This window comes from Echiichthys vipera (assembly GCF_963691815.1).
Source record: "Echiichthys vipera genome assembly, chromosome: 5".
Classification (NCBI taxonomy): Eukaryota; Metazoa; Chordata; class Actinopteri; order Perciformes; family Trachinidae; genus Echiichthys; species Echiichthys vipera.
In genome coordinates, this window is record NC_139830.1 from 4,068,953 (window position 1) to 4,085,164 (window position 16,212).

At 43.2% G+C, this 16,212-nt stretch overlaps 1 protein-coding gene across 1 annotated transcript; it reads left to right on the forward strand.

Moving 5' to 3' along the window:
- Positions 1-14,361, forward strand: ywhae1 (tyrosine 3-monooxygenase/tryptophan 5-monooxygenase activation protein, epsilon polypeptide 1). The gene is made up of 6 exons (XM_083914452.1): positions 1-204; positions 5,032-5,231; positions 6,288-6,394; positions 7,224-7,430; positions 9,019-9,155; positions 13,131-14,361. Exons 1-6 carry the CDS (start codon positions 141-143, stop codon positions 13,184-13,186), a joined length of 771 nt encoding a protein of 256 aa, XP_083770578.1. The 5' UTR covers positions 1-140; the 3' UTR covers positions 13,187-14,361.
- The last annotated feature ends 1,851 nt before the right edge of the window (positions 14,362-16,212 follow it).

A 16,212-nucleotide genomic window follows, 5' to 3' on the forward strand; every position in this document is an offset into this window, starting at 1 on the left:
CCATCGCATCCATACCGCTGCCGGTGGGGCGGATCACACCACTCATCGACCCAGTTGATTTCTAGGAACCGCCTGACAGACCTCCTCCTCCGCTAACACACTCCGATCAGACTCTACCTGCTGCGACTCGACACACAACAATGGGAGAGCGAGAGGACCTAGTGTATCAGGCAAAACTGGCCGAGCAAGCGGAGCGATATGACGGTAAGGCGACACACTTTCACCCGGGGCTGGGGGCTCGTTAGCGGGGCATGTTGGTCGTCGCCGCCGCCGCCGCGGGGATTTTTTTTCCCCTTCTTCTGTCAACGGCTGCTCAACTGACGTTCGAACGGTTAGCTCATCGATGCTAACGGCAGCTAACTAGCGAGCTAACGTGGCTACTAACGGCCGCTAAAATATTAATATAATACACGACAGTTAAATATTCATTAACATGGCGAATGGATCCCCGTTGAAATGCGACATTAAAACAAGAGATGTCAGAAAGCGTGTGCGTGTTTTTTAATAATTGTGCGGATGTGACTGTTGGTAGCTTTAACGGTTAGCGAAGGGGCCACGAACAAAATGGCGGATCACTGGAGCACACATTAAAGGGAATGTGTCACCGGTCGGACGCCGTTCGCTGGTCGCTGGTGTTATCCCCGTCCGGACGGATCTGATCTGCCGCAGTTTCCGGTCTTTTCGTGGTGCTTTAACCGAGTTATCGCCACCGAAATGCAGGTAGAATTCATTTAGACACTTATAAGAATCTACAAGTGATATTTCATATATACATGAATATAAACATGTTAAATTAGCAAAATAAAGGGACGTTGGTGAGAGGAGGCAGTAAGAACGTATGGGGCGACGCTCAGGTGGTGGCTAACATTAAAAAAAATGGAAATTAAAAACACGTTACAGTGTATTTTGATCTGTTAAAGCTTGTTATTTTATTGTGAAAGGGCTGAAATAGGGTCCCGGATGTTTTGACAGCATTGATGTTAATGTGAACAACCAGGAGATCGGGATGTCCGACTAGGGCCGAGAGGAGCACACGGCTAACTCACCGGTGTTAGCGTCCTTTTGACCACTCTTGTTAACACAAAGATAAATTAATCCATTTAAACGACATTTGGTTAGAAAGATAAGACGTTAGACTTTATTTTTACACCATTAAATCAACTCAAAACATTACACAATCATTTATATTTGCAGGTTAAACAGGAAGTTTAGCCAAAAACCTGTCCGACTGGTGACACAGTTTAGCTGCTAGCAGTGAGTGGGAGTGGGAGGGCAGCTGTTCCACTCGGTGGGGTGTTCCCCCTCTCCCTCCCCTGCATGCAGGCTATACGGATCGATTAGTGAAAAATGACTCCGCTCTTCCTCTCTGTGGCACACACCCCCCCCCCCTGGACAGACTGTCATACCATTACAGGCTGTTTTTAGCCCGCTGCCTCTCGCTGCCTCTCGCTGCTTGCTGGTCATGACGTTTCCCCAGTAACGTGCAGTGAATGTGCCATGACTCACTCCCGGGCTGTGGACTCGAGTGTATTTACAGAGTGGTGCATGTGAGGGGGGTCTGCAGCGTGTTGGAGGCCGAGGACCCCTCAGCTGAAGAGGTGAAGCAAAGACCCTCTTCCACAAATATTGTGTTTAAATGAGTTGCATATTAAATTGGGCCTAACAGCTGGGGTGGCCTACAGCCTCTACACACATCTTTTATGGTGCATACAGTGCCAATATGTTGCAATAATCCTCATTATTAACATACTAATATGTTTATACATCATATGTTAATGTTAAACACATTATAAAAGCACATTTAATCATTAAACTCAATTGTTTCTGTGCATGGATACCTTTAGTGGTAGTCTATGGAGGACTAGACCTGACTTAAGTCTCAATAAATAAATAAATGAATTCTTAAATAAATAAATGAATGCATAAATATATACATGAATAAATGCTGAAATAAATGAATAAATGGGACCTCCTACCTCATTGACATACGGACACAGAAATAAATAAATAAATAAATGTAGGTGAAAGAAAATGTAGAAATAAATGTCAAGGAATTTTTTTTCCGATTCCTCTGTATGTCTGGCACATACTGCAGAATTGACAATAAAGCTGACTTTAATGTTAAACACATTATGAAAGCACATTTAATCCTTAAACTTAATTGTTTCTGTGCATGGATACCTTTAGCGGCTAGCTATGGAGGACCAGACGTGACTTAAGTCTCAACAAATAAATAAATAAATGCTGAAATAAATAAATACATGAAAAAATGCTGAAATAAATGAATAAATACATGCAGATATAAATGCTTAAATGAATGAATAAATAAATGCATGAATAAATGGGACCTCCTACCTCATTGACATACAGATACAGAAATACATAATTAAATAAATGTAGGTGAAAGAAAATGTCGAAATAAATGTCATGCATTTATTCATTTATTCTCTTATTTATACATGTCTTTATTTTTATTTATTCATTTATTTCATCATATATTCCTTCATTTATTTATTCCTGTATTTATTTACACATTTATTTATTGAGACCTAAGTCATGTATAGTCCTCCATAGAACCTCGCCTATAAACCAAAAAACCTTACATCAAGGTTGTGTAAATGTATTTATTTTCCACAAATTTATATTTGCTATTTATACGGTGGCCTAGAACCTGTACACAGTTTTTTATGGTGCATACAGCACCAGTATATCGCAACAATCATCATTATTAACATACTAATAAATGTATACGTCATATGTTAATGTTAAACACATTATGAAAGCACGCATTGACACGTGGACACAGAAATAAAGAAATGTAGGTGAACAAAAAAATATAGAAATAAATGTCAAGCATTAATTTATGTATATGTACTTATTTATTCAAACAATTTATTTTTTCTTTATGTATATTTATACATCAAATGTCAAAAAGGTTTTTAGTTTTTTCCTATTTTCTCTTGCACTATTTAGAATTAATTAATTTATTGTATATATTTTGTACTATTGCAACGTGTTTTCCATTCCTCTGTATGTCTGGCACATATTTCAGAATTGACAAAGCTGACTTTTTTAATGTTAAACACATTATGAACGTACATTTAATCCTTAAGCTCAATTGTTTCTGTGCATGGATACCTTTAGTGGCCAGCTATGGAGGACTAGACGTGACTTAAGTCTCAACAAATAAATAAATGCTGCAATAAATGAATAAATAAGACATCCTACCTCATTGACATACGGACACAGAAATACATAAATAAATACATGTAGGTGAAAGAAAATGTAGAAATATATCAAGCATTTCTTTATTTATTTATTCTCTTTATGTATTTATTCATGTCTTGTTTTTTTTTAGTTATTCATTTATTTCAGTAAGTATTCCTTCATTTACTTATTCCTGTATTTATTTACACATCTATTTATTTATTTATTGAGACTTAAGTCATGTTTAGTCCTCCATAGATACCTCGCCTATAAACCAGAAAACCCTTCATCAAGGTTGTGTACATTTATTTATTTACGCTAACAAAACATTATATTCATGTTAATGTTTATTTATTTTTTTAAATAGAGCAGATCCAGCTTTAGGCACCGAAGCATTAATGTCGTCACAATACCAGAATTTTAAACTTCAATACAATAAACGAGTCTACGCCTCTCAGAAAGAGAGAAAAATCCTACAAAATAGGACTTTTATAACCCTATTTTTTTAACACCCAGTGGATTTTCTTCCCTATTCTTTAATTTGTGCCGTTTTTAAAAGCTGAAAATGTATTTGGTACTTTGAACGCTGTTGGGGACAAATGGATAAAAAAATAGTTCTTTTAGCTAATTTCCGTTGAAAGTAGAAACTGAAATGTTGATTAAAGTGCAGTTTTTATGTGTATAAAAATAAATATATATAATAAATTAAAGAACGTGGATATCGTATTCGTTTTGAACCGTGTGGTATTGAAGTACCCATATTTTTGACAACCATAAAGTACATTCACCATAACCATAGGGTGGGAAATTGGTTTGTGTGTGTTCAGTCTTCTTACAGCCAGAGGGAACTTGTTGCACGTGAATACCTGAGGGTGGGGTGGTGCTGCAGCGCCGCTCCTTCCTGCAGCCGTATCCGAGGGCGACGTGTTTGTCTCGGGACGAGCCGTGCACGCTCACGTTCACAGTGCATCGATCTGCGTTGTTAACATTAATTTGGGAGGTGGAGGCGTGCGCTATGGGTACACATTACACCTAAATGCAGAGTTATTTATTGTCTTTCCCAGATCTGATCTTTCCGCGTAGACCTCTCACATTCATGTTTGACATCAACGCGTCACTGGTGCGAAAGTATGTCTGATCTGAAACAGTCATTTCTTTTTATTAAAATCACACACAGCAACGCAGTTACAGCGATCTTGTCACTTCAGTTCTATGTTTGTATTTATATCTGTTAATTTCTTACCTTTTTTTTAACAAGACTAAATGTTTATGTCAAGCCTGATGCCTTCACTCACACACAGCAAAGTATACGCTTCATTCATTCAACAGTAGTATCGGATTTGGGCCGATACGCTCACCCCAGGTATCGGTATCGGATCGGAACAAGGTGGATCGGTGCATCTCTAATTGTTGCAGCCGATCTGGGGCTTTTGCCTTGGCGCTCTATGGATCTATCCATAACGAAGCCGCCTTAACGCGTACTCTTAACAGCCTCTCGTCATTTCACAGTTAAACGTGTCTTTTCTTCAAGCTGTAAATCATCTTTGTGCGCGACATCCATGACAACTGAACACCTAATCCATCTGTAATCCAATTAAAATTTTTTAAAGTACGGGAAAAATGGCCTATTATTGGTGGGTACCTCGTCCTGAATACATCAGTTTCCCACTTGCAGGTGTTACAGCGTAATAATGGAATAACCGCTATAATTTGAAGAGGTCAGACATCGTCATTTAGTCGGACAACAACCTCGATTGACAGCCGGTTGTTCTGTGTACTCTTTAAAAAGTCCTTAAAGGAGTGTTGCATGTGTCTTCTCCGCAGAGATGGTGGTGTCTATGAAGAACGTGGCGGGGATGGACGTGGAGCTCACAGTGGAGGAGAGGAACCTACTATCAGTGGCCTACAAGAACGTGATCGGCGCTCGGAGAGCCTCCTGGAGGATAATCAGCAGCATCGAACAGAGGGAAGAGAGCAAGGGCGGAGAGGAGAAGCTGAAGATGATCCGGGAATACAGGCAAACGGTAAAGACGCTCGCTTCCCGTAAAACAAGCCGCGCCTTTGTATTTAGACGCGTCTGTCATGAGCGCTTACGTCCCAAACGTGTTGCTCATGCGAGGCCGCTAGCTCATATTTATGTTACACACTATGTATGAGCGGCCACTGGGCAGACTGCATCTGAGTCATCGTCGGCAAATCCTCCACACTCTCGCTTTTTATGAAGGGAAATAAGAGCCGGCTGTGAATCTGGGAGAGGCCCGAGTGTGTCAGAGAGATGGGAGAGGCCGCTGAGCTGCAGTCAATGACTTAATGGGATTCAGAGACGGGTTATCCTGCGCTTCTTTTGTGGTTCTCCAACTCCCCTGGGGAACACATTTTTTTACAGGGTAACGTGGGGTTTAAAAGGGCGGCTGCAGCGAGTGTCTGCGTACACAGACGTAGTCACTCGTGTCTGTTGGCACACAGTGATATGCGCGGTTCGTGTAGATGCTGGAAATCCTTGAAAGCGCTTGAATGTTTGTGTTTGCAAGGTTTGAAAAGTGCTTGAAATGTTCTTTTCTATGATCATGGCATATATGATATAACAGAGAAAAAATCATCTCCATATTTGAGGCTGAAAACAACATTTTGTGACATTTGCGTTAAAAAAATCACTTTTGCTGATAAACAGACGATCAGAATAGTTGATTATGTTTCTGCGGAGTCAGTTTTCCTTTCATTTCTCTTTCTTTCTTCTGTAGAAAGATGCCTCAAAACATCATGTTGGTTGTTTATAGGACAATAAACATCTAATTTAATGTGATGAAGTGAAATGATAGGTTTACTGAATACTGAGGATTGGTCTGAATACAAATATGTAGTTTAGCACAGCTGTAAGGCGCTGGAAAAGCATCAAAATGCACCTTGAACTGCTTGAAAAGGGCTTGAATTTGACTTTGGGAGAGCTGTAGGACCCTTGCAGCCACGCAAAAGCAGAAAGTACCATTTGGATTTTGGGGATGGTTCATGGCTTCAGTAGGAAACTATCAAAAATGTGTTTTGCCGATTGAATAATGGTTGGTTTGTTTGTGCGTTGGCAGGTTGAGAAGGAGCTGAAGACGATCTGTGGGGACATCCTGGATGCACTGGAAAGGCACCTACTCCCCTCTGCTGCTATGGGAGAGTCGAAGGTCTTCTACAACAAAATGTAAGTCGATGAACCAGGACCAGTCCCAAAGAACACGGGTAGTTTTGAAAGCTTTTATGAACCCTGTTAAAAAAAAATCTGACCACATGAAACCGCAAAATCCGCCTCAAGCAGTGTCGTGCATATGCCAAAGCAGTAGGTGGCGATAGCAGGAAGGCCATTAAGGCCAATCACAAGGCTGGAAAAATTTTCATACCGGTAACAACAACAACAACAATGTTGAACCGGGGCCGGGCAGATTCCTTCATGTGGACTTTTTTGGACCATCCATCTTCAGCTTGTCCCTTCCGGGGTCGCGGGGGGGCAGGGGCCGATCCCAGCTGACATCGGGCGTGAGGCGGGGTCCACCCTGGACAGGACGCCAGTCTATCACAGGACACATAGAGACAAACAGAGACAGACAACCATTCACACCTACGGGCAATTTTAGAGTCATCAATGAAACTAACACTTTTTTGGTGTTTACCATAATTTCCATAGGACGCAAAGGCTCCATAAATACCGTGAAGTCATAAATTACTGTCAAATGTGTAAAATGTTCTGTGTGTTTCACGTTAAAGTCCTCGGGTGTACCTCGGATGCAATGCGACAGTTGGTAAAATCAGTTTGTAGATGCGTCACGATTGTCTTGATGCAATAAAGTCAATAATCAGAAATGTATTTCTATTGTAATCCTCCGTTTTGTTGGCATTACATGTAATTGTAAGCATTTTTTTTGTTTTGCATTTAAAAAAGTATCCAGCTCAGAGAACAGTGAGGGTACCCCGTATTCATATCATTAAAGATGTAATATTAAGAGGTAATTATGTGTGTGTTTCCCCACTTCCAGGAAGGGTGACTACCACAGGTACCTGGCAGAGTTTGCGACCGGCAACCACAGAAAGGAGGCAGCGGAGAACAGCCTGGTGGCGTACAAAACCGCCACCGACCTCGCCATGTTGGAGCTGCCGCCCACGCACCCCATCCGCCTCGGCCTCGCCCTCAACTTCTCCGTCTTCTACTACGAGATCCTAAACTCCCCCGACCGCGCTTGCAGGTTACTGTTTGTTTTGTTTTTTTTACCGTACACTTTCGCTAGAGCGTCTTTCTGTCGTTTCATCCACAGGTAAAGAAGAAATGAACGTTTTATTTTGAAGAATTCAAAGTGTCGGAGCCCTGACGAGATTAGATGGAATTATGCGTCTTTTGACAAAAAGTTCAATTTATGAAAATCTCTACAGATCGATCTAAATTAAGTGTTAGGGCGCCCTCCCACTGTGCGTCCGTCCCGTGCCCCGTGCTTTAGGGTCCTTGTCCCCCCCTCCAGGCCCGTTTGTACTCACTCTACCTGGGCCTTGGAGAATGCTTCTTGCTGCCTATACGTCATCACGCCGTAACACGTCACACGCATTGATGACGTCATGGCGATGCATGGCTTTGTTTCCAGATCTTTCCGTAGACCTCTGAGTTTTTGTGCGTCTTGTCGACTGTTTTTGAATCTTTTCATCGACCAAATCTGCAGAAAACACTCCACCTCCGCATCACACCAACGTGAACCTTTCGCCGCCATTGTTTTAAATGTCCGCGCATGGTCCCTCCTTCTTTTTTCTATGTCCCAACAGGCGCACATAAATTACGTCAGAACCGTCGTAGGCCTCGTGCTCGTACATGTGCAAACGCGCTCTACAAAAGCCCACCTCTCTCAGACGGGCCGTGGACGGGCAGCTGGCCGCAGTTATACGCAGAGCGGTTGCACTCACACTGGTCAAACGCACTAGGCTTGACCCGAAAAACCTGTTTTGGCCCGGTGCGGAAGGACAGTGTGAGTGCGCCCTGAGAATGTAACATTAAATGGTTAACAGTATTCAGCCTCTCAGGTCAGTATGTGGGTGGGGCCCTTTTGTAAAGGGGATGGGAACTTTAAGTTACCTTTATTCACATGTATCCTCATTTTATAAAGTTATGTGAATAATAGCTGCAAGTAATGTCGGCTAGGGTAACGATATTCAGGATTTTGAGTCTTTGTATAGTCATTAAATTACAAAAAATCCAAATAGTTTATTAGTTTGTCTTTAAACATATTTGTTTTTTCACACACAAAGGCCCCAGAGGCCCCTATAGACAAACAAAAGTCAAGTTCAGGGTTCCCCCGGTCATGGGAAACCTGGAACAGTCATGGAAATGTACAATAAAATGACCTGAAACCATAATCTTGTCTTCCACGTAATGTAACATTTTCTTTCTGTAGCTGCTCTTTTTCTTTGCGTCGATGCGTTTTTTTCTGTTTCCTCTCACGTTCTCCGCGGAGGCCGCTTAGCTAAAAATATATTTGAGTTTGAATCTGATATGTTTAAATAATGACGGGCGAGTGTACGTTTAATATTTCATGGCTCCAGAGAGTATGAAGCCTACGTTCTTATGTTGCTGCATTATTTGTTAGACCTGCACCGAGAAATGAGGTTATAATCACGCGCATTAAGAATACGCTGATTGTGTTTCCCCTCACGTTTAAAAGCCGGTGTCAGGCTCATTTATAGTGAATATGAACTATTAGAGATTGAAAAGATTGCTGTGTATTTTAAATGTAAATGTTCTTCTGCAGATTCCAACAGAAGTGTGTGTGTGTGTGTGCGTTCGTTTCTCAGGTTGGCAAAGGCTGCGTTTGACGACGCCATCTCAGAACTGGACACACTGAATGAAGACAGCTACAAGGACTCCACACTTATCATGCAGTTGTTACGTGACAACCTGACACTATGGACTTCAGATATGCAGGGAGAGGGTAAGAGGCTCACATCATGGTACTCACGATCCACCCGAACCTCTTTGTTCATGCCCATACTCGTACACTAACTTAACTCTAACGCCACGTAGCAAAAGGGCGACCAGAGAAGCAGAGCAGTGGTGCGGTGTAGTCGATAACACCGGTGTTGTCACGCGTGCGTTACCCAGTGGGAAAATGTCCTTACTGTGGCATCCGTAGGTGGTAGGTATCGTCGCAGCCCAAACTAAGAGGACACTGACTCCAATGGACTCAAGTGTTTTCAGAGAGGGGGGGGGGGGTTTAAGCCATGAGTTCATGACGTCCCTCAAGCTCTCCGGTCCTGGATCACGCTGCTCACAGTGCGTATGGTTTGGTCGGTTCCAGCGGTCCTGCCCTCTAGAGCGAGCAGTCATAACCATCCCACTCGACAAACATCACCTGCTTCTCCACCGCGTAGTCATTGCTTGAGGCGTGATGATTTTAAGGAAAATATCTTAATTCCATGGTAGTGGTGAGCCAGAGTAGACGATGTCGCTCCGAGGAGCCTGATTCGACTGCCAATCTCAGTCGAATCCTCGCAAACCGTGCCTATGAAACAATAGATTATTCCATTCTGGCTCTGGGGGTGCAGAATCTACCAATAAACCATGATAAAGAGCCTATTTGGGTATAAATATAAGCCTATTAATGAATACTGTTGCTAAAAATGTGAAAATGAGTCACATGCCTTTAATTCTTCTCCTTAGTGTGCAGGTTTAACCCCCTCCCTCTCTGAGACTAAGTTGTTCTATCCAGGATCCGGCACTGTCAGAGCGCATCTTGGCTGGGCTTTAAATACAGTACAATACAGTCTGCTCCTGTTTACTCATCAGCATCATTTACTTTGAATATTTGTCCATTTGTTGTTTTTCATTATAGACGTTCATTCGGACACAGCGCCGTGAAAGAGACACTACAGTTCTAAATAAACCGTCAGCTGTTGTCAAAGAAAGATACAAACAAAACACGTTTACGTTTCTAACAACAAATCTTTTTAATAAGATGCTCCTCTCAGAAATCAGAAACCACATCTCTCAGTAACCCTCTGCGTCCTGTTCGCTTTCCCTTTTTGAACTACGTCTCCAGACTACCGCCACCTGCTGGTACCGGGAGTTCTTTTCTCCCGCGTAGGCGCTAAACGTACGTGCCAGTTGGCGTTGGCTGCATCCTTTGCGGTGCGTTCAAGTGACACTTTTTTGGGAGCGAGACGACGCGACACTCCGCACCCGTCTCCATTAGTCCTTTGATTATCTGTTGGTGTCCGGGCCTTTAGCTGCTCGAGCTAACGTTAGCTCTACAGACGGACCAAACACGCCTCGTCACTCCTGAACACTGATACCTGATATTGATTAAAGATCAAAACAATATCTACTGCGCCTAAGAGTTTATTTGGGAGCAGCTGTCACCTCTTCGTCTTCTGTTGTTTCAGCGACTCACTGAATAAGCACGAAGCCACAGCGGAGTAGATCTGCCCGAGATGGTTTTTCTTTCCAGCCGCCAAATTTGTCACGACTAAAAGCTACAACTCGTTACACTGGAAGTGTTTTAAGTCATAGCAGCCGTGAGTTTATCTTGCATAATGAACAATCAGGAGATGTTAAACCCTTCAGCCCTGTGGGACTCAATCCTTCTATGCGGGCAGTTTGCGTTGTCCGTGTTGCAGAGCGTCCTCTTCATCTCTCGTGTGTGTGTGTGTGTGTGTGTGTCTCTCTCTCATTTCCCTCTGCTTTCCTAAAGGAAACAAATGTTCATTTTCCATGTTTGTGCTTTGTAAGTGTCGTCGTCCCCTCTCACTGTTGAATCATTCAGTCCCCTCACCTGCTGCTGTCGTCACTCACTCATTGGATTTTGCATTAACTGTCGGGAACAGACTGTAACCTTTGATCGTCCCACCTCAGTCTGTTTCAAACCGGTTTCTGGAGTTTAGACGGTTCAGCGGAGCTTGACGCAAGTTCTTAGTGTGTCACTCAGTCGCCTGTTGAACTTGTATGCACACAAAGGTACACAGAGGTTTCCATCTTGTCATGGACTGTTTGCACTTTTCTTCCAAAACATTCTTACTCCAAACTCGTCACATACGGCGGCTCCGTCAGTGCGCCTTTCTAACGCTCTGGGTTCCCCTTTGGTGTCATTTCTTTTACACGTGTGGGTTTAGGCAACAACAGTGCTTAATAGGGGTTGTGGTTTAATTTGATTTTCAATTTAAAAGGTTGCGATTTGATTCAATTTTCCATCAAAACCTTCTTTTTTTGGGCTGATTTCTTCGAAATTGTTATATTATCAGCAGGTCGTTGGTTTCACGCCCTAACTGTCATTTCCGTTTTCAAATCCTGCTTTAAAAAGATCATCAAGAAGGTTCTCGAGCTTGATTTAACTGCCGTTAGGTTCGGATTTAATTATAACTCATTAGAAACAAACAAAAAGAAGCGTTTGAGTTTCTCAGAGTTTACGAGGTGCACCTGAATGCACCATGAAGTCACGTGGGCGCCCACAGATTTTACTGTTCGGCTTTTTTTTTAAACTAATTCACGTCGAAGGCAAGCGGGAGGATTTAAGAGTTCAGCTGTTCCTCCGTCGTCTAAAGTATAATAAGTACTTTAGTTGGTCATTATACTATATTATACACTTTTACTAAAGGGGTCTGAGACACTAAAGGTGAAAAGAGTAAACACACTAATGTGGATTATTGACATGAAGACAAATATTTGTTGTGTTTCAAGTTTTCTGAAATGTTTAAATATGCAAATGAGTCGTTAACTAATGGTAACTTTTGGTGAATTAAGGAGAAATCTACAGACAAGGTGAAGTCAAACTCCCAAAAATTTCCCGCCCTTTTGCACCCCAGGGAGGAGTATTATAGTTTTCTGGCGGCAGGTAGAAAATCTTTCCTTATTTATCGTAACTTGACGTCCTCCACAGAGCTGGGTCTGTCTGACGTTCCTGTCTGTTATAGTGAAGGTTTTCAACGCCACCGTACTCTACGGGGGAATTGTTGGGTCTACGTAAATCATAAATAAGTCATAGAGTGTGGTCTTTACCTACTCTGTAAAGTGTCCTGAGATAACTGTTGTTATGATTTGGCACTAAATAAATAAAATTGAATAGAATTGAAACACTTTATTGATCCCAAGCAACGTTACACACAGAGGGCGCCCTCCCACTGTGCCTCCGTCCCGTGCCCCGTGCTTTAGGGTCCTTGTCCCCCCCTCCAGGCCCGTTTGTACTCACACTACCTGGGCCTCAGAGAATGCTTCTTGCTGCCTATACGTCATCACGCCGTAACACGTCACACGCATTGATGACGTCATGGCGATGCGTGGCTTTGTTTCCAGATCTTTCCGTAGACCTCAGAGTTTTTGTGCGTCTTGTCGACTGTTTTTGAATTTTTTCATCGACCAAATCTGCAGTAAACACTCCACCTCCGCATCACACCAACGTGAACCTTTCACCGCCATTGTTTGAAATGTCCGCGCATGGTCCCTCCTTCTTTTTTCTATGTCCCAACAGGCGCACAGGAAATGACCTCAGAGCCACCGTAGGCCTCGTGCTTGTGCTTGTGCGCACGCTCGTGCTCGTACATGTGCAAACGTGCTCTACAAAAGCCCACCTCTCCCAAACGGGCCGTGGGCGACCAGCTGGCAGCAGCGAGGCGCGGAGCTGTTGCACTCACACTGGTCAAACGCACTAGGCTTTACCTGAAAAACCTGTTTTGGCCCGGTGCGGAAGGACAGTGTGAGTGCGCCCTGAGACATCAAAGCAGCATAAAAACACAATATAAAAGATACCTTATAAATAAAAATGCATAAATAAGCCGACTAGCAAATATTAAACAGACGTATAATAACCTGAGGTGCAGATTATGAGTAAAACACGAGGTAAGTGACTGTTTTGCCGTTTGCGTTCTTTGCCTCCTGTCGTGGCTTCGGTTTGAAAAGCGTTTCTTTTGTTTTTTAGGTGAAGAACAGAACAAAGAGGCGCTGCAGGACGTGGAGGACGAGGCCGCCCAGTGAGACTACGCCACCGACCGCCAACAGCCCGACGCCCTCCCTCACACTCCTCCTCTTTCCTCTCCTCCTTTTCCTCCCCTCCCCCTCCGCAGCTCCGCGGCCCAGCAGGGCTTCCGAGGAGCCAACGCGTTTATTTTTCTCTTCTTTTTTATTTTTATATTAGCCCTTTACGTCACTCAAGTAAATAGCACTTAATTGAGAACAGGAAATACAACGTTAGAAAAGAAAAGACGGAAAAAAGAGACAGTCCCCGGGTTCGTTTGGTTTGTGCGTTTGTTTGTTTTTGCGTCCTGGTACACGCGGTTCTGACACGTTTGCATCGTTCCATTTTTTTTTTTTTTTTTGCTTCTTCCTCAATATTTTTATCAGTTGCTGGATGTGTTGAGTATTTTTTTTTTCTTAATGTAATTACAGAAATTAACTTTTATTACTGATAATGTTGACTGTTAGTTACGGGAGCTTGTTTTATCTCTGTCGTTAGCGGAACGTCACGCGGATCATTTGACCTTTTTACGGGGCGGTTTTGGAGAGAGAGAGAGAAACTACGAGCGCCCCCGCCCCCTCCCCCCCTTTTTTTTGTTTGTTTTGTTAACTTTAGGTTTTCAGAGGAAAGTCGGCGAAATTCGCGATATCCACGTGGGGCAAAGAAGTGCCGAACTCTTACACCGTAGTGCGTCTGTCGTCACGTTGTTTTTGTTTTTTTTGTGTAGTTGTCCTACGACTGTACTTTGTGCTGAAATACTGTAACGGTGCACACATGCTGAGTCTCCGACGTATCGCCCAGCTGGTGGTTTTAACACACACACACACACACACACACACACATAGACTTGGGAGATCTCACCGTAAGAATGGATTCGGCCCCCACGCTCCCGCAGAGCGCCTTTAAAGTAAAAAATGGAAGGATTGTCGGTGCTTGCATGAGTTCACACACACTCTCTTTTCTGCTGCTCCTCCCCCCTCTACGTTTTACGCAAAGCTCCTCTGAGAGTCTTCTTTGCCGTTTGTTTGTTTTTTCTTTTCTCGTTTTCTCTTCCTGTCGTTCGTTTCGCTTCATTATGTGTAACTTGGAGCTGATTTGTACTACTGGATATCTGACTGGAGCCACAGACAGGGAATCTGTATCGTTCTTACTGAAACACAGCATGGAATTAACATTAAACGATCTAAATTAAACATTACAAAACAGACTGGGTGCCTTTTTTATTGTTGTTATTATTGTCTCATTTGTTATCTGCGTTAAAGAGGAAGTGTGGTCGCATGAGGCCTGGTTCAGTTTACGTGGAGGAGGAAGTGAAGCTGCTCTCGTCAAAGCCGCCAGACTTTGACAAGAGCAGTGATTTCACCTCAGAACACAGGACGTCAGTCGACTGCTGTCTCCATCAGTTAGTTTGTCAGTTTTGTTTGTTCCTAACCTTTTAAAACACCAAAGTAACACAATGACACAAACTAACACACTGATTTTACTATTCTATTTTTTGTCACTTTTTGTCTCTTTACGGCCATTTTTCGCCTATTCTTTGGTTATCTTACATCTATTTTCTGTCATTTTTTGGTTGTTTTACATCTATTTTTTGTTATTTTGGTCATTTTACATCTATTTTTTGTCTCTTTTTGGTCATTTTACATTTATTTTTGGTCATTTTACGTCTGTTTTTTGTCTTTGTATCTTTTTGCGTTCATTTTACGTCTTATTTTTTTAGTCTGGTGGTTTTGACGAGATCACAACCACCTCAGTGCTTCAGTTCCTCCAACCTGACTTGTCTCCTTGTAGTCGGTATGTGAATGTTTTTGAAAGTTTTGTTCCTATTTTCAGTCATTTAGCATGTTTTTGGTTGAGTTGCATCTGTTTTAAGACCTTTTTACATTTCTGTGTGGTCATTTTGTGTGTTTATGGTCATTTTAGGTCAATTTTTGCATCTATTTGTAGCCGGTTAGTCTTGTTTTCAGTTAGTCTGCGTCTCTTCACATTTGTAGTCAGATTGTGTACATTTTTGATGAGCTTACGTAAACTTAAACCTTCTGGGAACAAGGTAAAGCTGTGAAAATATTCTTAACATAGCATGCACTTGATTTTATCAATTCATTTTTATTTTCAGTGCGAATTCATAACAAAAGTTATAAGTTTTAAATATAGAGCAGATAAAGACCACACTGACTTATTTATGATGAACAATTCCCCCATGAGCAGCAACAAGTCTCACTATCTTTAATAAAAGTAGTAATCATCATTTCATACAGTATTAATCCAGCATGCGTGTCTCTGCGTAGGTAACGCGCTGCAGTGAGTGAGGTGCCTGTGTGTCTCTGCATAGGTAACGCGCTGCAGTGAGTGAGGTGCCTGTGTGTCTCTGCATAGGTAACGCGCTGCAGTGAGTGAGGTGCGTAAGTGTCTCTGCGTAGGTAACGCGCTGAAGTGAGTGAGGTGCGTAAGTGTCTCTGCGTAGGTAACGCGCTGCAGTGAGTGAGGTGCGTACGTGTCTCTGCGTAGGTAACGCGCTGCAGTGAGTGAGGTGCCTGCGTGTCTCTGCGTAGGTAACGCGCTGCAGTGAGTGAGGTGCGTACGTGTCTCTGCGTAGGTAACGCGCTGCAGTGAGTGAGGTGCGTACGTGTCTCTGCGTAGGTAACGCGCTGCAGTGAGTGAGGTGCGTACGTGTCTCTGCGTAGGTAACGCGCTGCAGTGAGTGAGGTGCCTGCGTGTCTCTGCGTAGGTAACGCGCTGCAGTGAGTGAGGTGCCTGCGTGTCTCTGCGTAGGTAACGCGCTGCAGTGAGTGAGTGAGGTGCCTGTTTGTCTCTGCGTAGGTAACGCGCTGCAGTGAGTGAGGTGCGTACGTGTCTCTGCGTAGGTAACGCGCTGCAGTGAGTGAGGTGCGTACGTGTCTCTGCGTAGGTAACGCGCTGCAGTGAGTGAGGTGCCTGCGTTTCTCTGCGTAGGTAACGCGCTACAGTGAGTGAGGTGCGTACGTGTCTCTGCGTAGGTAACGTGCTGCAGTGAGTGAGGTGCGTACGTGTCTCTGCGTAGGTAACG

What these genes read in the sequence shown, in the direction of transcription:
- ywhae1 (XM_083914452.1), top strand. Translation starts at nt 141, where the DNA reads ATGGGAGAGCGAGAGGACCTAGTGTATCAGGCAAAACTGGCCGAGCAA. An exon ending in GCAAGCGGAGCGATATGACG is followed by an intron (nt 205 to 5,031) that starts GTAAGGCGACAC and finishes TCTTCTCCGCAG; the next exon opens with AGATGGTGGTGTCTATGAAG. An exon ending in TCCCCCGACCGCGCTTGCAG is followed by an intron (nt 7,431 to 9,018) that starts GTTACTGTTTGT and finishes TTCGTTTCTCAG; the next exon opens with GTTGGCAAAGGCTGCGTTTG.